The 22,751-nt window shown below is 47.9% G+C and overlaps 1 protein-coding gene across 1 annotated transcript in view; it reads left to right on the top strand.

Annotated features, from left to right (window-relative positions):
- The window catches only part of Soga1 (suppressor of glucose, autophagy associated 1), a 79,545-nt gene that overhangs the window by 17,167 nt on the left and 39,627 nt on the right, over positions 1-22,751 (top strand). The window contains exons 2-3 of the mRNA XM_042694804.1: positions 5,532-5,756; positions 13,664-13,822. Coding sequence (XP_042550738.1) covers positions 5,532-5,756; positions 13,664-13,822 — 384 coding nt within the window. The remainder of the gene's footprint in view (positions 1-5,531; positions 5,757-13,663; positions 13,823-22,751) is intronic.

Below are 22,751 nucleotides of genomic sequence, written 5' to 3'. Positions count from 1 at the left end.
TGGGCCTGGACGCTGTCCCTCAGCTCTTCTGCCCAAGGCAAGTGCTCTACCACTTTGAGCCACAACACCACTTCCGGTTTTCTGGTAGTTAATTGGAGATAAGAGTCTCACAGACTTACCTGTCCAGACTGGCTTTGAAGCATGATCCTCCTATCTTAGCCTCCCAAGTAGGTAGGATTACAGGCGTGAGCCACCTGTGCCCAGCCACCCCAGCTCTTTTTTGTTTTTGTTCTTTTTCAAATAGAGTCTTACACTTTTGAAAGTCTAGTGTTAGACTAAGGTCCTCCTTCCAAGTAGTTGGGATTACAGGTATGCACCACCACACCCAACTAGTAGGACTTTTTTTTTTTGGGGGGGGTCCGGTTGTGGGGCCTGAACTCTGGGCCTGGGCGCTGTCTCTCAGCTCTTCAGCTCAAGGCTAGCGCTCTACCACTTGAGCCACAGTGCCACTTCCGGCTTTTTTCTTTTTGCTTATGTGGTGCTGAGGAATCGAACCCAGGGCCTCAGGCATGCAAGGCTAGCACTCTACCACTTGAGCCACAGTGCCACTTCTGGCTTTTTTCTTTTCTTTTTTTTTTTTTTTTTTTTGTCGGTCGTGGGGCTTGAACTCTGGGCCTGGGCGCTGTCCCTCAGCTCTTCAGCTCAAGGCAAGTGCTCTACCACTTGAGCTACAGCGCCACTTCCGGTTTTCTGATGGTTTATTGGAGATAGGAGTCTCACGGTCTCTCTTGCCCGGGCTGGCTTTGAACCGCGATCCTCAGATCTCAGCCTCCTGAGTAGCTAGGATTACAGGCGTGAGCCACCAGCGCCCGGCTGGCTTTTTTCTTTTTTTGCTTATGTGGTGCTGAAGAATCGAACCCAGGGCCTCAGGCATGCAAGGCAAGCACTCTACCACTGAGCCACCTTCCCAGCCCTGGTATGACTTTTTGAACCCTACTTTTGATGTGAGGTGTGAAGGATGGGGGCTTTACAGGGCCCGAGGGCCATCTGTGAAGGAGCTGGGCAGCCCATGCTTTCTCCACTCAGTTGAATCTGTCATTTGAGAAGCTTTCCTGGAGTGGAGTCCTGACTGCAGTTCTTTCTGGGCTCAGTGTGGACCCTGAGTCTCTATGGCCCAGTAAAGTCGTGCATTCCTGAGATCCCTCCTTTTGCCTACCAGCCCCCTTTCCTGCCCCTCACTGAGGCCGGGAAGCTCAGAGCCCCTTACCAAGTCCTGTAATGGCCAGCCTCTTTTGTCTACGTCCCAGTGGGCCACAAGTCTGCCTTTGTCAACTCACCATCACGTGGGACCGTGCCAGGAGGGGCTGGCTAGCATTCTGCCTTTAGATGAGACAAGCCCCCAGAAGTCTGCCTCCACCCTAAGCTCCCACAGACAGAGCTGGCATGAATGCAACAGCCTGCACTGTCACAAACCCACTGTGGTGAAGACAGTCCCCAAGAGACAGCTGCTCATGTCAAGAGAGATTGCCCATTCATTCTTTGTCTGTAGATGCTTGCTGAGGCCTGAACTGTGTCAGGCCTTCCACGGTGGGGGACTTGTGCTAGGAGATGGGGAGTTTTACCCTTGTAGGGCAACTAGATGTGAAGGAAGCCAGGCATGGTGGCTCACACTTGTAAGCTTAGTTATTTAGGAAGTTGAGATCTGGAGGAAACAAGATGGAGGCCACCCTGGGCAAAAAGTAAGACTCCCATCTCAACCAATAGCCGGGTGTAATGGTGTGTGCCTGTCATTGCAGCTATGTGGAAGGTTGAGATCATGGTTCTAGGCCAGCTGGGGCCAAAAAGTTTATGGCACTCCATCTCAAGGGAGGCTGAGTTCACGTAATGGTACATACCTGTCATCACAGCTACTGTGGGAAGTACAAAACAGGGAATCAAGATTCAGGTAGACTGGGCAAAACATGAGATCCTATTTTGAAAATAAGTGGCACAAATTGGCTAGAGATTTGGCTTAGTGATAGAACACCTGCCCAGCAAGCTTAAGGTCTTGAGTTCAACTCAGCACTGCCAGAACAATACAAATGAAATGACAACAAGATAGAAAGAACTGGTTCACATCAGAATCACTTGGGAGAGAGCCTACCTTAAGAGTTTCTAGTTCAGGGGCTGGGAAGGTGGCTCAGTGGTAGAGCGCTTGCCTTGCATGCCTGAGGCTCTGGGTTCGATTCCTCAGCACCACATAAGCAAAAAGAAAAAAGCTGGAAGTGGCGCTGTGGCTCAACTGGTAGAGTGCTAGCCTTGAGCTGAAGAGTTGAGGGACGCCCAAGCCCAGAGTTCAGGCCCTACGACGGGACCCCCCCCCCCCAAAAAAAAAAAAAAAAAAAGAGTTTCTAGTTCAGTAGGTCTAGATGGGGATGTGAGAAATTCTAACAGGCTTTCCAGTGATTTTTTTTCTTTTTTTTTTGGTCATGGGGCTTGAACTCTGGGCCTGGGCACTGTCCCTGTGCTCTTCAGCTCAAGGCTAGCACTCTACCACTTGAGCCATAGCGCCACTTCCTGTTTTCTAGTGGTTTATTGGAGATAGGAGTCTCACAGACTTTCCTGCCCCAGCTGGCTTTGAACTGTGATCCTCAGATCTCAGCCTCCTTAGTAGCTAGGATTACAGGCGTGAGCCACTGGCACCTGGCTTCCAGTGATGTTAATACTGTTTTAGTGACACAGAATCTTTCTCTCCTTCCTTCCTTCCTTCCTTCCTTCCTTCCTTCCTTCCTTCCTTCCTTCCTTCCTTCCTTCCTTCCTTCCTTCCTTCCTTCCTTCCTTCCTTCCTTCCTTCCTTCCTTCCTTCTGCTGGGGATGGAGCCTAGGACCTTATGCGTGCTTAGGGAATCACTCACTACTAAGCTGATTCATCCCAAGGCTCAGGAACCACACTTTGAGTGCTATTGTAATTCAGGACCAGGTTGTGATTCATATCTGTAATCCCCAGCATTAGGGAGGCCGAGGCAGGAAGATACAAGTTCAAGGTTAACCTAGACTATATAGCAATATCCTGTCTCCATTAAACAACTAAAGAAACTTTGTATGATTCTGTCTCATTTTTATGAGTAGAAGTCAGTTATTCAAAAGCTAACTTGTGGTTCCCAGTGCTCCGGGTGTGGTCCTGTGAGGAGTATGTCACCATCTATGACCTAAACTTCATACATCTGTTAATGTAGCCAGCATCATGAACTTGTGAATCTCTACCACTCCCCTCAAGCTTATTCTGAACTTGAGATCCACTTAGACCTCCAACTCCTTCCTCACTATTGGAGCCTATTAGACTAACTGCAGGGGATATGAGTGAGCTGCACAGCTGAATTTGGACCCAGGCCCATGTGACCTAGCCTGGCTTGAAGTTAGCCATGGGCCTGCACTTCCTTGAGTGTTGGTCCTTCAGGCTTCCTTGAATTGGTGTGGGACCCCTCACTTCCTCATTTCTCTCATTGGTGTGATCATTTTCTGCCCCGCTTCCTCTTTTTCCACTTCTAGTCTGACCACTTGGTGTGGATGGTGACTCAGTGTATTTTGGGATTTGGTGGGGGTGCATCCTGGTGAGGGGACTCTCCTACAACTGACCACATCATCCATTTTGAAGGTACAGCTGTAAACCCCCTTCTTCCAGTGGCTGTAGTGTCAAGTGAGGAAGGAATAAGCCCATTAAACAACTGGATGGGTAGACTTGCTTCCTAGCTGCTTATAACCTGCCTGGAGGCACTGCTTCCAGCCAGGCCTGTGAATCAGACCCAAGGCCACGCCCCCTTCCCACTATGAGCCACCCTAGCTGGCCCCAGCCTGCCCTGGCCTGCAGGCAAGCAGGTGTGAAGCGAGGACCCTGCTGAGTTAGCAGACTGCCCGAGGGGGGGGGGGGGAGAGAGAGAGAGAGAGAGAGAGAGTTTAGAACATCCTTCCTGGAGTTGAGGGAGCTTAAGGATGTGTAAGGACAAGAGACTCCACCTCCTAGACCCTTAATTCTCATTTTCTTGGGGGAAATTTGAACTTGGAGGATAGAGACTAGCACTCACTATCTTGTTTCCCCTCCCATTAGCCTCTGGGCTTTGCATGCACTGTTCCTGGCACTTTTTTTCCCTCAGCTTAAATGTCCCTTCTTTAGGAATGGCCTCCCTGATCATGTCTCCTAACATAGCACTTTTCTCTCATTTGTAGCATTATCCACATTGCTGTGGTTTTTGTTTTTGCTATCATGACACTTAATAGTAACTGCATTAATGTGTGTGTTTATTTGTTTGCTCTGTATTTTGCCAGTGAAGCTTGAGGCAGAATATCTAGAAGGGATTGATTACCAGTGTGCCCCTGCCCTGTGCTTAGGATAAGGTCTAGGGCATAGAGGGCACTCATAAATATTTATTGAGTGTTTCTACAGTGTGTTTCCTATATTTGCTATAATGAGTCACCATGAAGTGGCTATGTCAGCTTTTCATCACTGACAAAATACCTATGGCAATCGAGTTAAAAGAAAGGGCTATTTTGGCTCATGGCTTAAGAGGTTTCAGTCCATAGTTGCTTGGCCCATCACATTGTACACATGGTGTGGCAGATTATCATGGCAGGGAAAGGGCGGCAGAGGAGGCTGCTCTTCTCATGGTGGCCAGGAAGGAGGGAAAGAGGCTGAGAGGCTCCCTGGTTCTAATGACCCACCATCTTCACTACCTGCCTCAACTCCTAAAGCACCCATTTTCAGTTGTGCCACAGGTTGACAACCAAGCCTTTAGCATGTGGCCTTTGGGAGACCTTCAAGACCCAGACTAAGAAAGTGGGTTAACTCGATTATCCCCCAATTCTGGAGGTCAGGAGTCTGCAAAGCAAGGTGTTGGCAGGGTTATATTCCTCCTGGAGGCTTTAGGGAGAACTGTTTTTTCTGTCCTTTTCCAGTTTCTGGAGGCTGCTCACATTCCTGGGCTCATGGACCTTTGTTCACCTGCAGAACATCACTCAGCCCTTGCTTCCTCCTCACATTGCCTGCTTCCACTTGCCTCCCTCCCTTCTCCTCTCCCTGTTTTCTCCTTCCCTCCTCTCCCCTCTTTTTTGTTTTTTGCTGGTCCTGGGGCTTGAAGTGTGGGCTTGGGTGCTGTCCCTGAGCTTCTTTTTGCTCAAGGCTAGTGCTCTACCATTTTTAGCCACAGCGCCACTTCCAGCTTTTTCTGTGATTAATTGGAAATAAGAGTCTAACAGACTTTCCTGCTTGGGCTAGTTTTGAACCTCAATCCTCAGATCTCAGCCTCCTGAGTAGCTATGATTACAGGTGTAAGCCACTGGCACCTGGCTTTGTGTCCCTTTTCTGAGGACCCTGGAGATGAAATTGGGCTCACCCAGATAATTCCTTCCCTTAAGATACTTAAGCACATCTGCCAAGTCTCTATTATCACGTAAGGCATGTATTCATTCATGTTAAGACATGATTCTGGGAGTTTAGGTATGGACATCCTTGGGGTCTGTTATCCATCCTACTATTCTTAGAACCCTGGGTACTGGCTCATGTAGGGTGTGGCCACTGTCTTGGAGCCCAGGGACCTGACTACTTCTTCCCCCTGTAGGATGAGATTGAGGAGCTGCGGGCGGAGATGCTGGAGATGCGGGACGTCTACATGGAGGAGGATGTGTACCAGCTGCAGGAGCTGCGGCAGCAGTTGGACCAGGCCAGCAAGACCTGCCGCATCCTGCAGTACCGGCTTCGCAAAGCTGAGCGCCGCAGCCTCCGTGCTGCCCAGACTGGCCAGGTGGATGGTGAACTCATCCGAGGGCTGGAGCAGGATGTCAAGGTCAGCCTGGGGTCCTCGGCAAACCTTCACAGGTGCCCTGGCTAGGGGATGGGGCCAGGAACCCTAGTGGGGGCTCAGTTCAGGTCTGTGGCTCACTTTTGTGTATCCAGTTACACTACCTATCTGGTCCCCAGTTTCCCTGCTTGCAAAGTGAGTGTTCCTGGTGAATCCACAGGCCTTCTACCAAAGGCACCCCAAGGTGCTATCATAATCTGAAACCCACTAACAGCAGATACCTCTTGCTGGCTGCTAGGTGTTGGGTTTCCATTATCCCTGCATAGTTCTGAGCTTTCTTGGACTAATGAGAGTGGTAAAGGTCTATTGCTGCACAGGGCTGGCTTACACTCGCCTTCAGTATGCCCAGATTTTGTGCAAAGTCCTTATGTTTGTTTGCTCATCTGTAAAATGAGTGTGAAAACAGCTTGTTCTACATAATGTAGAAAAAATGTAGAAAAAAAGTTAGCTATTATTTCCATTTTCTAGATGTAATCTGAGGCACCTCACCAAGGTCAGCGGGGATCCTCATGTAGATGGCAGAAACCAAGCTGTCAGCCTCCCAAGCCTCAATATCTGCCTCAGGAAGCCAAGGAGGGGTGGGGCCTCAGGAGAGACGTCCACCTTGGCTGTCTGTGGAACTTTGTGTGGGGTAGAGTGGGGGAAGGGGGGAAACAAACTTCTTGGGGACTCTGGACCAGCCTTCTATCCTCAGAACTCAGCTCAGTGGGATTGGGGGAGGGATTTCAAGCTGGGGCTCCCCAGGCATGTGGTACAGCTTGCAAAGGGAGTCCTACGCAATCTCCCTGCTGAGGTGACTTCTGAGAAGTGGTTCAGTCAGAAGGGAAAGAGGTGGCTTTGAAGGACCCAGGGGATTAGGCAGGATGAGGATCCTCCCCTTCCCCACCTGCTGCCAGAAGACACTGGCAAATTCAAGCCATGGAGTGGAATGTAAAAAACAAGAAACAACCCTATTAATTAGGGGCCATGAGTGCTGTTTCAGAGATCTGTGGGACCAGGGTAAGTCAACACTGAGTGCCAGCTCAATGAGTGCCACCTCAACATCACCTCAAGTCTTGACATTTCCTCTGTGGAAACTGATCAGAGTGGAGCCCTGATTGTTCAGGAGCAAACCACATCTGCTCCTGAGGGGGGATAGATGCACTTGGCAATAAATGGCTAGATAAATAGAAATAGTCAAATTCCAGGCACAGCTTGGGCTGGAGATGGTTTGACCCTCCTTCTTCACCCCACCCCTCCTCTTCCACCCCATCTCCCAATTTATGCTGGTACTGGACCTGGGCATTATCTCTTAGCTTTTCCATTCAAGACTGATGCTCTACCATGTGAGCCACAACTCCATCTCAACTTCCAGACTTTTTTTTTTTTTTTTGGATGGTTAGAGATAAGAATCTCACAGACTTTCTTGCTAGGGCTGGATTTGAACAGTGTTCTTCAGATCTTCAGATCTCTCCTGAGTGGCCAGGATTACTGGTGTGAACCACTAATGCCTACTTGAGCCCTTATTTAAAAAGGAAAGAAAGAAAAAACCAACAGTCAAAAATCTAAGCTCTGGATTGGGAGGAGAGAGTGTTTAGTGTTAGGGGAGGACGGAAATATGCAGGAGAGAGCCAAAGAAACGCTGAGGAATCATTCTTTTTTTTTCACTCTCTCCCAGTTGCTGAGGATTTCTGCAAGAGGAGGTGAGGAAGGGATGCCTGTTTCTCCCACAGGGGCAAGGTGTAAAGGGTGGGCTCCACGATCATCAGCTCCCCCTTGCCTGTTGGGCAGGGCAGGAGTAGCTGGAGATGGGGGTGGGAGGAACTCTCTGGGGTTAGGGTGGAGGGGAGGGGCCCCTTCTGTTAGGATTTGAATTAGCCAATCAGCATTGGCTGTGCCCCTTCCTCCCTCCTTTTTCTCCCTCCTTTCCCTGTCTACACCAGCAGCTGCAGCGCTGAGCTCATCTGCTGGCTCTGCCTGTGCAGGACATCTCTGGCCACCACCCTTTGTCCCAACATGTTGGGGTGTTCTAGAGTATTTTTGAGAGGTCTTCAGGATGCGGCTTCCCCCAGCATTGCCCAGGCCTGCTTGTTGGGCCCACTTGATAGGCTCAGTTGGGGATGCCTGGACTGGATCCCTGGATCCCTAGAAACTCTCCAGACTTGCTTTGCCAGCTTCTTTGTTGGCTCTCCACCTGACTGGCCCCTACCACATGTGGCCTCAATTTCCCCAGTTCGGGGGCTTAGCTTAACTGAATCTTAAAGGTTTTTGCCCTCTATTAATTATATTGGGTGGCTACGTTTTTTTTTTTTTTTTTTTGAATTCATCCATTCAATGTTTATTATGAGAAAGAGGCTACACAATCTAGTGGTTAAAAGGATACACATGGGTATCAGGAAGAAGGGTTCAGACCCTAATTCTACTTTAAACTTGGAACTCTTGAGGTGCTAGGCTAACATGCCATGCTAGGCTTAACTGCCACTGATCCACACTCTGAGCCCCTTTGGGACAATTGTATTCATCTGTGTCTTATTTTGTCATCTGCAAAATGGGTACACCAGCAGAGTATTAAATGAAACAATGCTTGTAAAGTTCTTAGCAAAGACCTGCTTATGGTTGTCTAAAAGTAAATAATCATTGTAATTAATAGTACTGGTTGCAAAGCACTTATTATAGTTTCTGCTAATAAACTTTTAAATGATGGTAGTAAGAATTAAGAGAAGCTGGGAGGGGCTGGGAAGGTGGCTCAGTGGTAGAGTGCTTGCCTTGAGCTGAAGAGCTGAGGGACAGCGCCCAGGCCTCACGACAGGACCAAAAAAAAAAAAAAAGAGAGAGAGAAAGTGGGAGCCAGTGGCTCATATCTGTAATTCTAACTACTCAGGAGGCTGAGATCTGAGGACTGTGGTATGAAGCCAATCTAGATAGGAAAGTTGGTGAGACTTTTTTTTTGGTCAAGGAGCTTGAACTCTAGGCTTGGGTGCTGTCCCTGCACTCTTCAGCTCAAGGTAGGTTTGAGGATTGTGGTTTGAAGCCAGTCTAGCAGGAAGGTTGGTGAGACTTTTTTTTTTTTGGTCAGTCATGGGGCTTGAACTCTAGGCTTGGGCGCTGTCCCTGCGCTCTCCAGCTCAAGGTGAGTGCTCTACCGCTTGAGTCACAGCGGGTGGCTACGTTTTTAGTAAGGGCTGTTATGAATGAAAAGTCAGGCTTTGGTTTCCCATTTCTAGTCTACCCCACCCCCTGATTCACTCTGCTGGCACCCATGTCTGGGCAGACCTATAGATCCTCTGCAGGGCCCTCTGTCCATCTAGAGGCAGGCAGGGGCCAGTGGGCAGAGACTTGCTTGCTGTGTGACCTTAGGTAAGCTTCTTCACATCTCTGAGCTTCCTCCTGAGGAAACTGGAGATACGACTATTTCTTTCCTCTAGAGACTTTTTTTTTTTTGTCTGCCCTGGGGCTTGATCCCAGAGCCTGGGTGCTGTCCCTGAGCCTCTTTGTGTTCAAGGCTAGCACTCTACCATTTGAGCCACGTACCACTTTTAGCTTTTCTGTGTAGTTTTTTTTGGATAAGAGTCTCATGGACTTTCCTGCCCAGGCTGGCTTCCAATCTTTATCCTCAGATTTCAGCTTCCTGAGTAGCTAGATTACACCGACACTCGGCAGCTCTAGAGACTTTTGTGAATAGAAAATGGAATAATTTAAATGAAGAGATGCTAAGTGGTGCCCAGGAACTGAGCATGTGTTGGCGGGTGCCAGGTCCCAAGGCTCTGGGGGTCCAAATTATCATCTGCAATGGCCCCTATGGCAGTCCCCAGGACCTGTCAGTAGTACTTTCCCTGTCTTGGGCACAGGCATTTCTGGGGAAAATGCCCTGGTCTTGGCTTTAGTTCTTAGGTGTTCTGTGCGATCTGCTTCTCTGCACAATCTGCCCCTCTCTTCTGCCTCAGTTTCCTCATCTGAAATAGAGCTAACACTCCCATCATTGTGGCATTCTTGGAGATTTTGGCCACCCACAGGCAAGAATAGAATGCCTTCTGACTGAGGGGTGCTCCTTAGCAAGAGTTCCCATCCCTTTCCCTGAGGGTCAGGGTGACAGAGACATTGAAACCTGAGGCCCAGCAGCCTAGGGGCGAATGTGCCAGGGAGTGGGGGCTACATGCAGTTGACTGTTAGGCTGGAGCCAGGCTCCAGCACTATAAACCATGACTTCATGGCTGAGCGCATTTGTTTGTGCTTTGGGGATTTGCTCTGGTTTCCGGAAGCTGCAGCTGCCTCACCCCTCCTGGTATCCCCGCCCCCTCTAGTCTGGGGGTAGCTGAACGGGATCAAATGAGACAGGCACATGGAGTCTTTCAAGTGCCTGGCATACTGAGCCAGGACTTCTGTTGGGACTTCTTATTTAAACTTTTATTGGTGGTAGCAACATCAATATGTATTCAGGCTTCTCCCTATTGCAGCGTCAGTTTGAGAGCAAGACTTTAGACCGATTAGACTTTAGACCTGATTTCTAATCTTGGTTTCATACCATCTAGCAAGTGTGACCTTGGGTAAATGGCCTTTCCTTTCTGAGCCTCAGACTGGGGATAATGACAGGGCTTCTTTAGGGGATGGAAAGCATGGAGCCCTGAGGATTAGGCAAGCCCAGCCTCTAGCTCCAGCTACCCTGTCTGTCTGTCTGTCTGTCAGCAATACTGCTTTTTGCTCTTTTGGCCTCCCTTGGGGCTACCAGACATTGTAGGGGGGCCATCTAAGCTTGTATACTTTTTTGTCTATGTTGTAATTTTTTCTGTTTTAATTTTTCAAGCTAAGTTGGTGGGCTCTCTTTTTTGTGGGGTGCAGTACTTGGGTTTGAACTCAGGGCCCCATACTTGCTAGGTAAGTACTCTCTTGCTAAGCCACCCCTCCAGTCCTGTTTTACACAAGTTATTATTATTATTTTTTGTCAGTCATGGGGCTTGAACTCTGGGCCTGGGTGCTAACCCTTAGCTCGTCAGCTCAAGGCTAGCACTCTACCACTTGAGCCACAGAGCCACTTCTGGTTTTTTGGTGGTTTATTAGAAATCAGAGTTTTATGGTCTTTCCTGCCTGGGCTGGCTTTGAACCATGATCCTCAGATCTCAGCCTCCTATGCACAGGGTATTTTTGAGATGGAGGTTTCTTCTTGCCATGGTACGTGCCTGGACTATGATCTGTTTTAGGACTCCCGTTATAGTAGGGATGATAGGCACATACCACCAAGCCCAGCTTCTTCCACTAAGAAAGAGTTTCATGGTCTTTTCTGCCTGCAACCACGATCCTCCCAATCTCAGCTTCCCTGGTAGCTAATATTATAGGCATGAATCATCTGTACCTGGCTAGGATAGGTTTCCTTGACATATCATCCTGGGAGTGAGGAGGGATTCCATGGGAGCAGAAGGGGAAAAGACCCAGCAACTCATTGACTCATGGGAATCAAGTGGCCTCCCCAGGTGGAAGCTGTGGTGGAGATGGGGCATCTCCCCAGCTGGAGTGAAGCTTGTCTGAAGCTGTTCAAGGTTGGGATAGTTTGGAACAAGTTGGGAAAGGAACCTTGGCCTCAGCAGCCCACCCTGGACATTGATTGGTGGGCAGTGGAAGGGAGGTGCAACTTTCCATACACAACTAGTTCCTTGTTCCTTTTTCTCCCTTTCCCTTGTTTCAGTCTGATTTGTTCATCCATTGTGAGCACAGGCATGATGTGGTACCCTGATTTCTTTTTTCGGGGGGGGGGGGGGCTGAAAACTCTGGACCTGGGCGCTGTCCCTTAGCTCTTCAGCTCAAGGCTAGTGCTCTACCACTTGAGCCACAGCGCCACTTCCGGCTTTTTTCTTTTTGCTTATGTGGTGCTGAGGAATTGAACTCAGGGCCTCATGCATGCAAGGCAAGCGCTCTACCACTGAGCCACCTTCCCAGCCCTGGTGCCCTGATTTCTATACCTCACCACCTTTGTACTTCCCCTCCTCCCGCCCCCCCCTGCCCAAGTAAGATGAAAGAAAGAGTTGAGGGGCTTCCTGGGTGACTTAACTAGCCCCCAAACAGGGACCATAGCTGGAAGCTGAATGTGTCCTACAAAGCAATCATCTTGGCAGTTCATTAAAAAATCCTGTGTTGATGCTACCTTGACCTTGTGTCCTTTCAGCAACTCTGCGTGGATCTGAAGTATTTTACAAAATCAAAACCAGGTTGGCCAAGTTCATGAAAATATAAAGTAAACTTCTACAGTTCATTAAATAGGATTAATTGTTTAAAATTATAGTAATGAATAAAAAGCCTTGTATTTTATGAGTACCTTCTCTGTTCCAGCCACCACTCCAGCATTAGGTCATTTATTCCTTCTAGCAGCCCTTGTGAGAAGATTGTGTCAACCCTCTACTAAATGCTAAACAACTTGTCCTAGCTCACAGCTCATATCTCGTTTTCTACCCTGTCATGTCCTTTGCTGATACTGAGACATTGCTCACCCTTCTTCATGAACAAGGGAAGGTTGGTGGCCTGCCGTGGTCATTGCAGTTGAAGAGGCTCATAGATCCTGAACTGTCCTTCTGGCTGTCCTTAGAGACCTTCAGGCCAGAGGGACAGGGGGAGTAGAAGGAAGGGAGGTAATACCAAGTTTCCTTTCTGGCTGTTGTTTTTTCTGGCCTGCCCTGTACCCTGTACACTGCCAAAGGGTCTGTGCTGAGCTGGGCTTGTGCCCAGGCAGAGGGCAGAACCAGGGGGAGCCCTGTTTGTTCTCTTTTGGAGAGAGGCGGTACCACAGCCATTTCTGATCCTGGAAGCATGGCACTGGGCTGGGTACCCCACACAGAGGTCATGCTGCTAAAGCCTTCAAGACCCTCAGAGGAATCTGACTCCACTGGCTCCTTCAAATCCCTGGGGCTCCCAGTTTAGCTCAGCCTGCCCTTAGCAGTGTGTGACCCTGAGCATGTCACTTCCTCAGAGCAGCAGTCCTTGTCAGTAACCTGGGCTGGGACAGATTGGGGATAGAGACGAATGAATCCTAACACCCTGTAGATATTCAACAATTGGCATTACCTGACCCACTCAGGGTTGGAGTCTACTTGCAATTTATCAGCTCAGAGGGGCTGTCCTCATTTTTCCTGACCTTCCCACATAACCAGCATGGAACAGGACAGAGGGTGTCCTTCAGGAAATGGGGTGCTGTTGCTAGTTCATCCTGGATTGGAGATTACTGCTCTGTTAGCTCTTTTTTATAGGGATGAGTTGGACGCTTGCCCAGCCTTTGTCATTCCGGGCGTGTTCTATTTCCCAGACAACTGGAAACAGTCCTGGGGGTTACTGTGACCTCCAGCAAGTCCTGCTCCCTCACCATCAGCTCCTGGGAGCAGCAGCCAGTGCTCACTCGGCACTCAGTGTGGTAGGCACCGAGCCAAAGCTTGTGTATGTGAACTGATTTGATCCTTCTGTGAGGTTGGTCCTGGTGTTGCAGTGCCCACTTATAGCTGAGGAAACTGAGGCACAGAGCTGGGGAGTGGTTTGTCCAGGGTCATGTGTTGCTCATCTTGCTCTGGGCTTCCACTCCAGCCTATGCCATCCTCAAGATGAGCCCAGGCCCCACCTGAGGACAGAGCCAGAGGGTGGCAGGGCCAGGTTTGGGGACCATTAAATGCCACATATAAATAAGTAATTTCTTAGACCAGACAGGACTATTATAGCTTTTGGGTACCTAGAGGGTGCTCAGATTTGGGCTTTGAATCTGCCACCTTCTGAATGCAAGACTCTTAGGCCCCCTTTGTGCCTCTGCTAATTGGGGATGATGAGAAAAGAATGGCCTGCATCTGATTGCTCTGTAGGTAAAGTAGGACAGTCAGCAGGACTTAAGTGTCCAAGCCAGTACCCTCCAGCCTGCTCATGCCCTTGTCCCCCCTACTGTGGTCTAGGTCTCTAAGGACATCTCCATGCGTCTGCACAAGGAGCTTGAGGTGGTGGAGAAGAAGCGGGCACGGCTGGAAGAGGAGAATGAGGATCTGCGGCAGCGACTCATTGAAACGGAGTTGGCCAAGCAGGTGCTGCAGACGGAGCTGGAGCGGCCCAGAGAGGTGAGGGCCACCGGCACAGTGGCCTGGGGCAGGCAGCAGGTGCAGCGTCACCTCACCGGAATCTGCTTGTGGGGCTGGAAGCTCTCTGCTATGCCTCCTTAACCTGTCCAGCATGCATTTCCTGAGCATATACTGCATATACTGAATTACACACTTCCTGAGTGTGACCCGTTACCACCCCCCTCCTCATCTTGGCTCAACCTGGCACATTCTCTCCTGCTGTTAGGAATCTAGCATGTTCCATACTACATTATACAATAACTTTCTAGAAAGCCCATCAAGGCATTGATACATTTTGTAAATGGGCAAACAGACCCCAAGAGAGTGGGATGGCCTCAAGGTCTTGTAGGCCCCAGGGGGTCTGCAGAATGCTGATGCTGGTGGCAACACTTTGCCCTGGGTGACTCTTAGAGACTGGAATCTCTCCCCCCACTCTTGCTCCCCCATTCCAGTCACCTGCATTCCAGATGGCTGGGTGGCCTCTAGCCCCAGAGGCACCTGGGAGCCTCAGCTGGCTGGCTGCTCACAAGCCATCCAAGGCTGGTACATTCTTCAGGGGCACCCAGCTGCTTCCCCACGGGGCCTACATGTCAGCAATCCAAGTCGAATAAACCACAGCCCTGCAGACAGAACAGTCCTTCAGCTGCCCTTCCTGCTGGGTGTGTTGGTGTGATGTACCAGCACTTGTGTAGAGAGGAGGATTTGCTACTGAAAATTGCTGTGCCACCCTGCCCTGGTTGACAGATGGGTGGAAGGCCCCTCGCTTCTCACAGCCACAGCCTGCCCATAGTAGTACCTAGTAGCACAGGTGTGGTGTGATGTCATCTTCACACTATCTTATTACTGCTACCTCCATCACCTCATGATGAAAAGGGGGAGACTCACTTTCAGAAAGTACCTCAGGAAGTAGCACTGTGGCTTAAGTGGTAGAGTGCTTGCCTTGAGCAAAAGAAACTCAGGACAGTGCCCAGGCCCACAGTTCAAGCCCCAGGACTGGCAAAAAAATAAAAAATAAAAAAAATTCTATGGCTGGAAATGTGGCTTAATGGTAGAGTGCTTGCCTAGCATTCATGAAACACTGGGTTTGATTCCTCAGTACCACATACACAGAAAAAGCCAGAAGTGGTGCTGTGGCTCAAGTGGTAGAGTGCTAGCCTTGAGCAAATAAGCTCAGGGACAGTGCCCAGGCCCTGTGTTCAAGCTCCAGGACTGGCCAATAAAAAGGGAAGGAAGGAAGGAAGAAGAGAGAGAAAGAGAGAGAGAAAGAAAGAAAGAGGAAGAAAGAAAGAAAGGAAGAAAGAAAGAGAAAGAAAGAAAGGAAGAAAGAAAGGCAAAGAAAAAGAAAGTAAGAAAGAGCCAGGCACTGGTGGCTCATCCCTGTAAGCCTAGCTACTGGAAGCTGAGATCTGAGAATCATGGTTCAAAGTTAGCCTGGGCAGGAAGGTACATGGTACATTAACTACCAGAAAACTGGAAGTGGCATTGTGGCTTTAAGTGGTAGAGCACTAGCCTTGAGCAAAAAGCTCAGGGATGGCACCAGGCCCTGAGTTCAAGCCCCACAACAGACAAAAAAAAAGAAAAGTACCTTACAGCTCAGCCTGTTTTAGTTGTGCAGAGGGAAACTAAGGAAGAAAAGTGAGCAGAGAAGAACAGCTTGCAAGTTCAGCCTTTCCTTAGCAGTGGAGACATGGCTATGACCCTCTCCCAAGTATCAGTTGCTACTTCTGTGATGCCAACATATAAGCAGTAGCCAGTTTATGAGGTGACTTCAGATCATTAATTAGATTGAATAACCAAGCCAGATGTCAGTTGTTCATCCTGTAATTCTAGCTACTCAGGAGGCTGAGATCTGAGGATCAAGATTTGAAGCCTACCCAGGCAGGACAGTCCATGGAATTCTTTTTTTGTTTGTTTGTTTCTTGTGGGTCGTAGGGTTTGAACTCTGAGCCTGAGCACTGTCCCTCAGCTCTTCAGCTCAAGGCTAGTACTCTACTACTTGAGCTACAGTACCACTGCTGGTTTTCTAGTAGTTTATTGGAGATAAGAGTCTCACAGACTTTCCTGCCTGGGCTGGCTTTGAACTGTGATTCTCAGATCTCAGCCTCCTGAGTAGCTAGGATTACAAGCATGAGCCACCAGCGCCCGGCTAAAATTCTTTTTTTTTTTTTGGTGTGGGGGGGGTCTGGACGTGGGACCTGAACTCTGGGCCTGGGCACTGTCCCTCAGCTCTTCAGCTCAAGGCTAGCGCTCTACCACTTGAGCCACAACGCCACTTCCAGCTTTTTTCTTTTTGCTTATGTGGTGCTGAGGAATCGAACCCAGGGCCTCATGCATGCAAGGCAAGCGCTCTACCACTGAGCCACCTTCCCAGCCCCCAGCTGAAATTCTTAACTACAGTTAATCACCATAAAGAAAAAGAAGCTGGAAGTAGTGCTATGGCTCAAGAGGTAGAGCACCAACATTGAGCAAAAATACTAAAGCACATACACAAAAGAATATGATGATACGATAGTGTCTCAAAAAAAATCCATCAATTCTGATTCTACATATAAACCCTACATAATTGAAAATGGGATGTTTGTAAACATAAAGTTTATAGAAGTAGCATTATTCACAATACCTCAAGTGTAACCCAATGTCTATCAATAGATAGGCAGGCAAGCAAAATAAGGTTTTCTGTAGAATGGAACGGTGTTCAACCTGTAGAAGGAATAAAGTAGCAAGGCATACTCAAACATAGATGAGATGGGCATGCCAAGTGAATAAGCCAGCCAGATGGATAAATTCTTCATAGTCTACTTGTATGAGATACCTAGTGTAGGCAAATTCATAGAGACAGAAGTAGACTAAGTGGTTTCTGGGCTAGGTGGGGAGGGAGTGAGGAATGGTTGTTTAATAGGCCATAGTTGAGAAGATGAAAGGGTTTTGGAGACAGGTTGTAGCTATAATTGCACATTATGAATGTACTCAGTTCCACTGAGCCATATACTTAAAAATGGCTAAGGCTGGAGGTAGTAGAGTATGTGCTTAGCATGCGCTAAAAACAAAACCAAAGCCGGGTGCTGGTGGCTCACGCCTGTAATCCTAGCTACTCAGGAGGCTGAGATCTGAGGATCGGGGTTCAAAGCCAGCCCTGGCAGGAGAGATCGTGAGACTCCTATCTCAATAAACCACCAGAAAACCGGAAGTGGCGCTGTAGCTCAAGTGGTAGAGCGTTCGCCTTGAGCTGAAGAGCTGAGGGACAGTGCCCAGGCCCAGAGTTCAAGCCCCACGACTGACAAAAAAAAAAAACCAAAAAGTTAAAATGGTAAATTTCAGCTGGGTGCTGGTGGCTCATGCCTGTAATCCTAGCTACTCAGGAGGCTGAGATCTGAGGATCACGGTTCCTGGGCAGGAAAGTCTGTGAGACTCTTATCTCCAGTTAATCACCAAAAAACCGCAAGTGGCACTGTGGCTCAAATGGTAAAGTGCTTGCCTTGAGCTGAAGAGCTGAGCCCAGGCCCAGAGTTCAAGCCTCACAACCAACAACAACAAAATTAATGTTATGTGTGTTTTACCATAATAAGAAAATAAAGATGGTTAAAATGATACATATTATATTAGGGTTTTTTTTGTTTGTTTTTGTTTTTTGTCAATTGTGGAGCCTGAACTCTGGGCCTGGGTGCTGTCCCTCAGCTCTTCAGAGCAAGGCTAGCACTCTACCACTTGAGCCAAGCACCACTTCCAGCTTTTTCTGCTTATGTGGGGCTGAGGAATCGAACCAGGGCCTCATGCATGCAAGGCAAGCACTCTACCACTGAGCCACCTTCCCAGCTCCTTGTTGTTGTTGTTGTTTGGTGTGTATGTGCCAGTACTGACTCAGGGCCTTAGGTCCTTGCTTTGTTTCCCTCTTCCCACTCAAGGCTGGCATTTGAGCTCAACCCCTACTTTTGGCTTTTTGGTGGTAAATTGGACGTTAATAGTCTCAGATTTTTCTACCTGAAGGCTGGCTTTGAACCTCAATCCTTAGATTTCAGCCTCCTGAGTAGTTAATGCACCTTTTTTAAGGTGATAAATAGCCAGGTACCAGTGCCTCACACCTATAATTCTAACTGCTCAGGAGGCTGAGATCTGAGGATCACTATTCGAAGACAGTCCAGGCAGAAAAGCCTGTGAGACTCTTATCTCCAATAAACCATTCAGAAAAAGCTGGAAGTGGTGTGTGGCTCAAGTGGTAGAGCACTATCCTTGAGCACAAAGACAGAACATCATTCAGGCCAAGTTCAAGCCCTAAGTGGACATATATGTGCCAGTGTGGAAAGATCTCCAAGGTATATAATAAATCAGGAAAAGGAAGTTATAGAACTGCATATATTGTGTGAACTGCTACATACAACAGAGCCAGAGTGAGTTTTGTTGTTGCTTTTTGTTTTGTTTTGTTTTGAGATAAGGTCTCACTGTGTGCCCAGGTTGGCGTTGAACTCAGGATTTCCTGTTCCAGTCTTCTGAGTTCTGGGATTGCAGGCATATTACCACCATACCTAACACTGGTACCAGAGTAGATTTTGAAGCATGTATGCACAGCAAAAATCGTCAGAAGGCTTACTGTATGGAGAGTTAGAAATAGTGAGAATCTCTGGGTGCTAGTGGCTCACGCCTGTAATCCCTCTGGAGGCTAAGATCTGATGATCAAGATTCAAAACCAGGACTGGGAATGAGACTCAGTGGTAGAGTGCTTGCCTTGCATAAATGAGGCCCTGGATTCAATTCCTTAGCACCACATATACAGAAAAAGCCAGAAGTGGTTCTGTGGCTTAAGTGGTGTAGGGTGTTATCTTGAGCTGAAGAGCTGAAGGACAGCGCTCCCAGGCCTAGAGTTCAAGCCCCCTGACGGACAAAAAAATTTTTTTCAAAGCCATCCCTATTAATCAGCAAAAGCTGTAAGTTGAGGTGTGGCTCAATTGGTAGAGCACCAGCCTTGAGCAGACAAATACTAAGTAAGAATGTAAACCCCAGTACTGGCACCAGAAAATAAATAAGTGGAAGTAAAGGTACTAAAAATGGTAGGAGTAAAGGAGAGAATAACTTCCACATTTTTTTCTATTAATTTTGTAGTTAGGTTTTTTGTTTGGTTGGTTTTGTTTTGGTGGTGCTGGGCATAGAACCTTGGCCCTTGCTCTTGCTAGGCAACTATTCTACCACTAAGCTACACCATCAGACTAAGTTAGGGTTGTTGTTTAAATAAGAATATATGAAGGCTGGGAATGTGGCTTAGTGGTAGAGTGCTTGCCTAGCATGCATGAAGCCCTGGGTTTGTTTCCTCAGTACCACATAAACAATCCAGAAGTAGTATTATGGCTCAAGTGGTAGCATGCTGGCCTTGAGCAAAAGAAGCCCAGGGACAATGCTCAGGCCCTGAGTTCAAGCCCCAGGACTGGCAACAAATAAATGTACAAAGACCAGATGTGGTATAGGATCTGTAGTTGTAGCTATTGAAGAGGATAAGCCCAGAAGTTTAAGAACAGCGTGGTAACATATCAAGACCAATGTTGTACTTGGGCTTGGGTATTATTTGTGAAATTTCACATTTAAATTTTAAGTTTGTAAATGTGGAGCCTGGCACAGAATAGGTGCTAGAACACACTGCCACTTCCTTTCAAGGCATCTGCCAGCGAGGCTGGTCTGTCTCTCTTGATGTGCCCATGATGTCTCAGTATCTACCCAGTGTTTATTTGCTGTTTATCCTCTCTCTCCTCCCACTTTTTCCTGACATGGTTTCTATGGAAACGAGGGTCCCTCAGCAGTTCTCTGCCAGAGCCTCAGCTCCATCATTGGGATCTGCCTTTGCCATCTTGACAGGTTGCTGAGGCGATGCTGTCACCCAACTGGGAATGGGAGCTCCTGGCCTGAGCGGATGCAGTTGCCATGGAGACAGCTCTTGGCGAGACAGAAGAGAGGATGGCACGCCCTCACTGTGTACTGCTGTGGCATCGTAGCCCAGCTGGGCTGCTGCTCAAGAATCATAACACCAGCCGCCTTCTTCTCCAGCAGCATTGCCCCTCCTTGAGTGTTGATATAGTTTGTTATAATGTAGCTGCTGTGTCAAGCACTGTTCCTAACATTGTTTAACCCTCCACAGTCTTCTCATATCCCACATATTGTGTTGTTAGCGTCATTTTGTTGGTGCTACACTTTCTTAACAATTTTAAAATTGAGACTGAATTTACAAATCATATAATTCACCATTTAAAGTATACATCTTTGCTAGGCACTGGTGGCTCATGCCTGTAATCCTAGCTTCTCAGGAGGCTGAGATCTGAGGATCACAATTTAAAGCCAGCCCAAGCAGGAAAGTCTATGAGATATTTATTCCCAATTAGCCACCAAAAAGCTGGAAGTGGAGCTATAGCTCAAATTGGTAGAGCCCTAGCCTTGAGCAGAAAAGCTCACTGCCAGCACCCAGGCCCTTAGTTCAAGCCACAGGACTGGCACATACATACAAAATTAAAGTATACAACTTTTCTACTATATGCATGATCATGTGCAACCATCACTATAGTCTTTATTTATATTTATATTTATTTTTTGCCAGTCCTGAAGCTTGAACTCTGGCCTAGGCACTGTCTCTGAGCTCCTTTTGCTCAAGGCTAGCACTCTACAACTTGAGCTACAGGGCCACTGCTGGCTTTTTCTGGGCTTAGTTGGAGATAAAGAGTCTCATGGACTTTCTTTTCTTTCTTTTTTGGATCCGGTCATGGGCCTGAACTCTGGGCCTGGGCGCTGTTCCTCAGCTCTTCAGCTCAAGGCTAGCGCTCTACCATTTGAGCCACAGCACCACTTCCAGCTTTTTTTTTCTGCTTATGTGGTACTGAGGAATCAAACCCAGGGCCTCAGGCATGCAAGGCAAGCACTCTACCACTGAGCCACCCTCCCAGCCCCTCCACATAGTTCTTTAATAGCACATTTTATTGTTTCCAAAGCAGATCTGAATGGGCTAAAAAGATATAAGAGAATGGAATATTTAAGAATTAGGATGAAGGAAAATAAATGTAGAAAGTAAGCTATCTAGACCTAACTACCCAGATTCTTAGGCCTTGCTTATCAACCATCCACTTTCATCTCTAACCCAATTTGGTTTGTCATCAGGGTTTTCAGACATCAAAGTTAAATAATGTGGAATTTCTCTATGTTTGCTTCCAAACAGAGTAAAAGTGTTACCACAGTGCCACTTCCAGCTTTTTCTGCTTATGTGGTGCTGAGGAATTGAACCCAGGGCCTCATGCATGCAAGGCAAGCGCTCTACCACTGAGCCACCTTCCCAGCCCTCATGGACTTTCCTGCCCAGGCTGGTTTTGAACCTCAATCCTCAGTTCTCAACCTCCTGAGTAGGATTACAGGCATGAGCTCACTGGTGCCTGGCTAAAACTTTCTTTTTTGCCTCCCCCCCTCCCCACAACTATACTCTTTAATTCTAGAACATTCGCATGGCCCTCATACCTGTTAGCAATCATTCCCTCTTCTGTTTAGCTGCTAGGAAACTGCTAATCCACTTTCTGTCTCTATGGATTGCTCATTCGGGACATTTCATTCAAAGGGAGTCATGCAATATGTGATCTTGGGTGACGGCTTCTTTTACTTAGCATAATGCTTTCAAGGTTTAGCCCTCTATATTGAAGCCTGTATCAGGACCTCTGTCTTTTTGTGGCTGAATAATAATCCATTATATGGATAGACCTCATTATACTTGTTCATTCATCAGTGGGTGGATATTTGGGTTGTTTCCACTTTTTGGCTTGTGATGAGTTGTGCTTTTGTGAGCATTCATGTGTATATTTCTGTGAGTCTCTTTCCATTTTTTTTTTTTTTTTTGGGTCCGGTTGTGGGGCCTGAACTCTGGGCCTGGGAGCTGTCCCTCAGCTCTTCAGCTCAAGGCTAGCACTCTACCACTTGAGCCACAGCACCACTTCCGGCTTTTTTTTCTTTTTGCTTATGTGGTGCTGAGGAATTGATCCCAGGGCCTCATGCATGCAAGGCAAGCGCTCTACCACTGAGCCACCTTCCCAGCCCCTCTCTTTCCATTTTTTGGGATACATACCCAGGAGTAGAATTCCTTTCTATGGATGGAAATCAAGAAAGGCAAAGACAGGATTTAAACCCAAGACTCTGGGATGCCCCTGCCTTCATTGCCCCATCCTGATCTTTCCAAAGACCCTCTTAAGTTTCCCGAGCCTTTATGGGTCTGCAGATTGCAAGAGGACCTTCCTTTGTGGCACCAATTTCTCACTTGGATTTCCTACCAGGGCACTGACCCTGGCGTCAGAGGGCTTGAGGTCAATTCCCAGTTCTGCCTGTGGTTTGGCCCTGGCCTGCACACTATAAGGCAGACTCAGATTTAGAGCCATATAGGTTTTGAGTTCTGGCTGTCTTATTTGCAAGTGACTGTGATCTTGGGCAAAATACATAACTGCTCCAATGCCTGGTTTATTTCTAAAATGGGAATATTAATCTCCACTTTAAATGGTTGTTTGGGAGAATTAAATGGGGCAAGTAGATAAAGTGCTTAGTGTAGAATAAAACTGCTCAATTTGGTACTTTCTATAGTCATGCCATTGCAACCAGTAGCTGGCTATGGACCCAGAGAAGCCTTTACTTCCTTTGAGTGAGCCTGTTGTCTCTCATGAGGGTCTTCCCACCAGCTGCATTGCAAGCCAAGCCTGCAGTCCACACTGTCCCAGTGACATGATGTGAGCATGGTTGACCCTCCCAAATGTTCTCCCTGTAACTAGGAGCTATGTGGCCTGTCTGCCTGGCTGTTTTGGCTGTTCTGGAGCATGTTGGTTTTGCTGTTGGTCTTGAAGAAGCATCTCACACCTGCACCCCAAAGTTCCTGCAGAGCCAATTCTGTGCACATAACACACTTAGGCTTCCAGTGAGCCCATTCTGAGCATCC

Source organism: Dipodomys spectabilis, unplaced genomic scaffold (genome assembly GCF_019054845.1).
Source record: "Dipodomys spectabilis isolate Male_0828 unplaced genomic scaffold, ASM1905484v1 ptg000175l, whole genome shotgun sequence".
Lineage (NCBI taxonomy): Eukaryota > Metazoa > Chordata > Mammalia > Rodentia > Heteromyidae > Dipodomys > Dipodomys spectabilis.
This window is presented reverse-complemented; position numbering and strand designations above follow the sequence as displayed.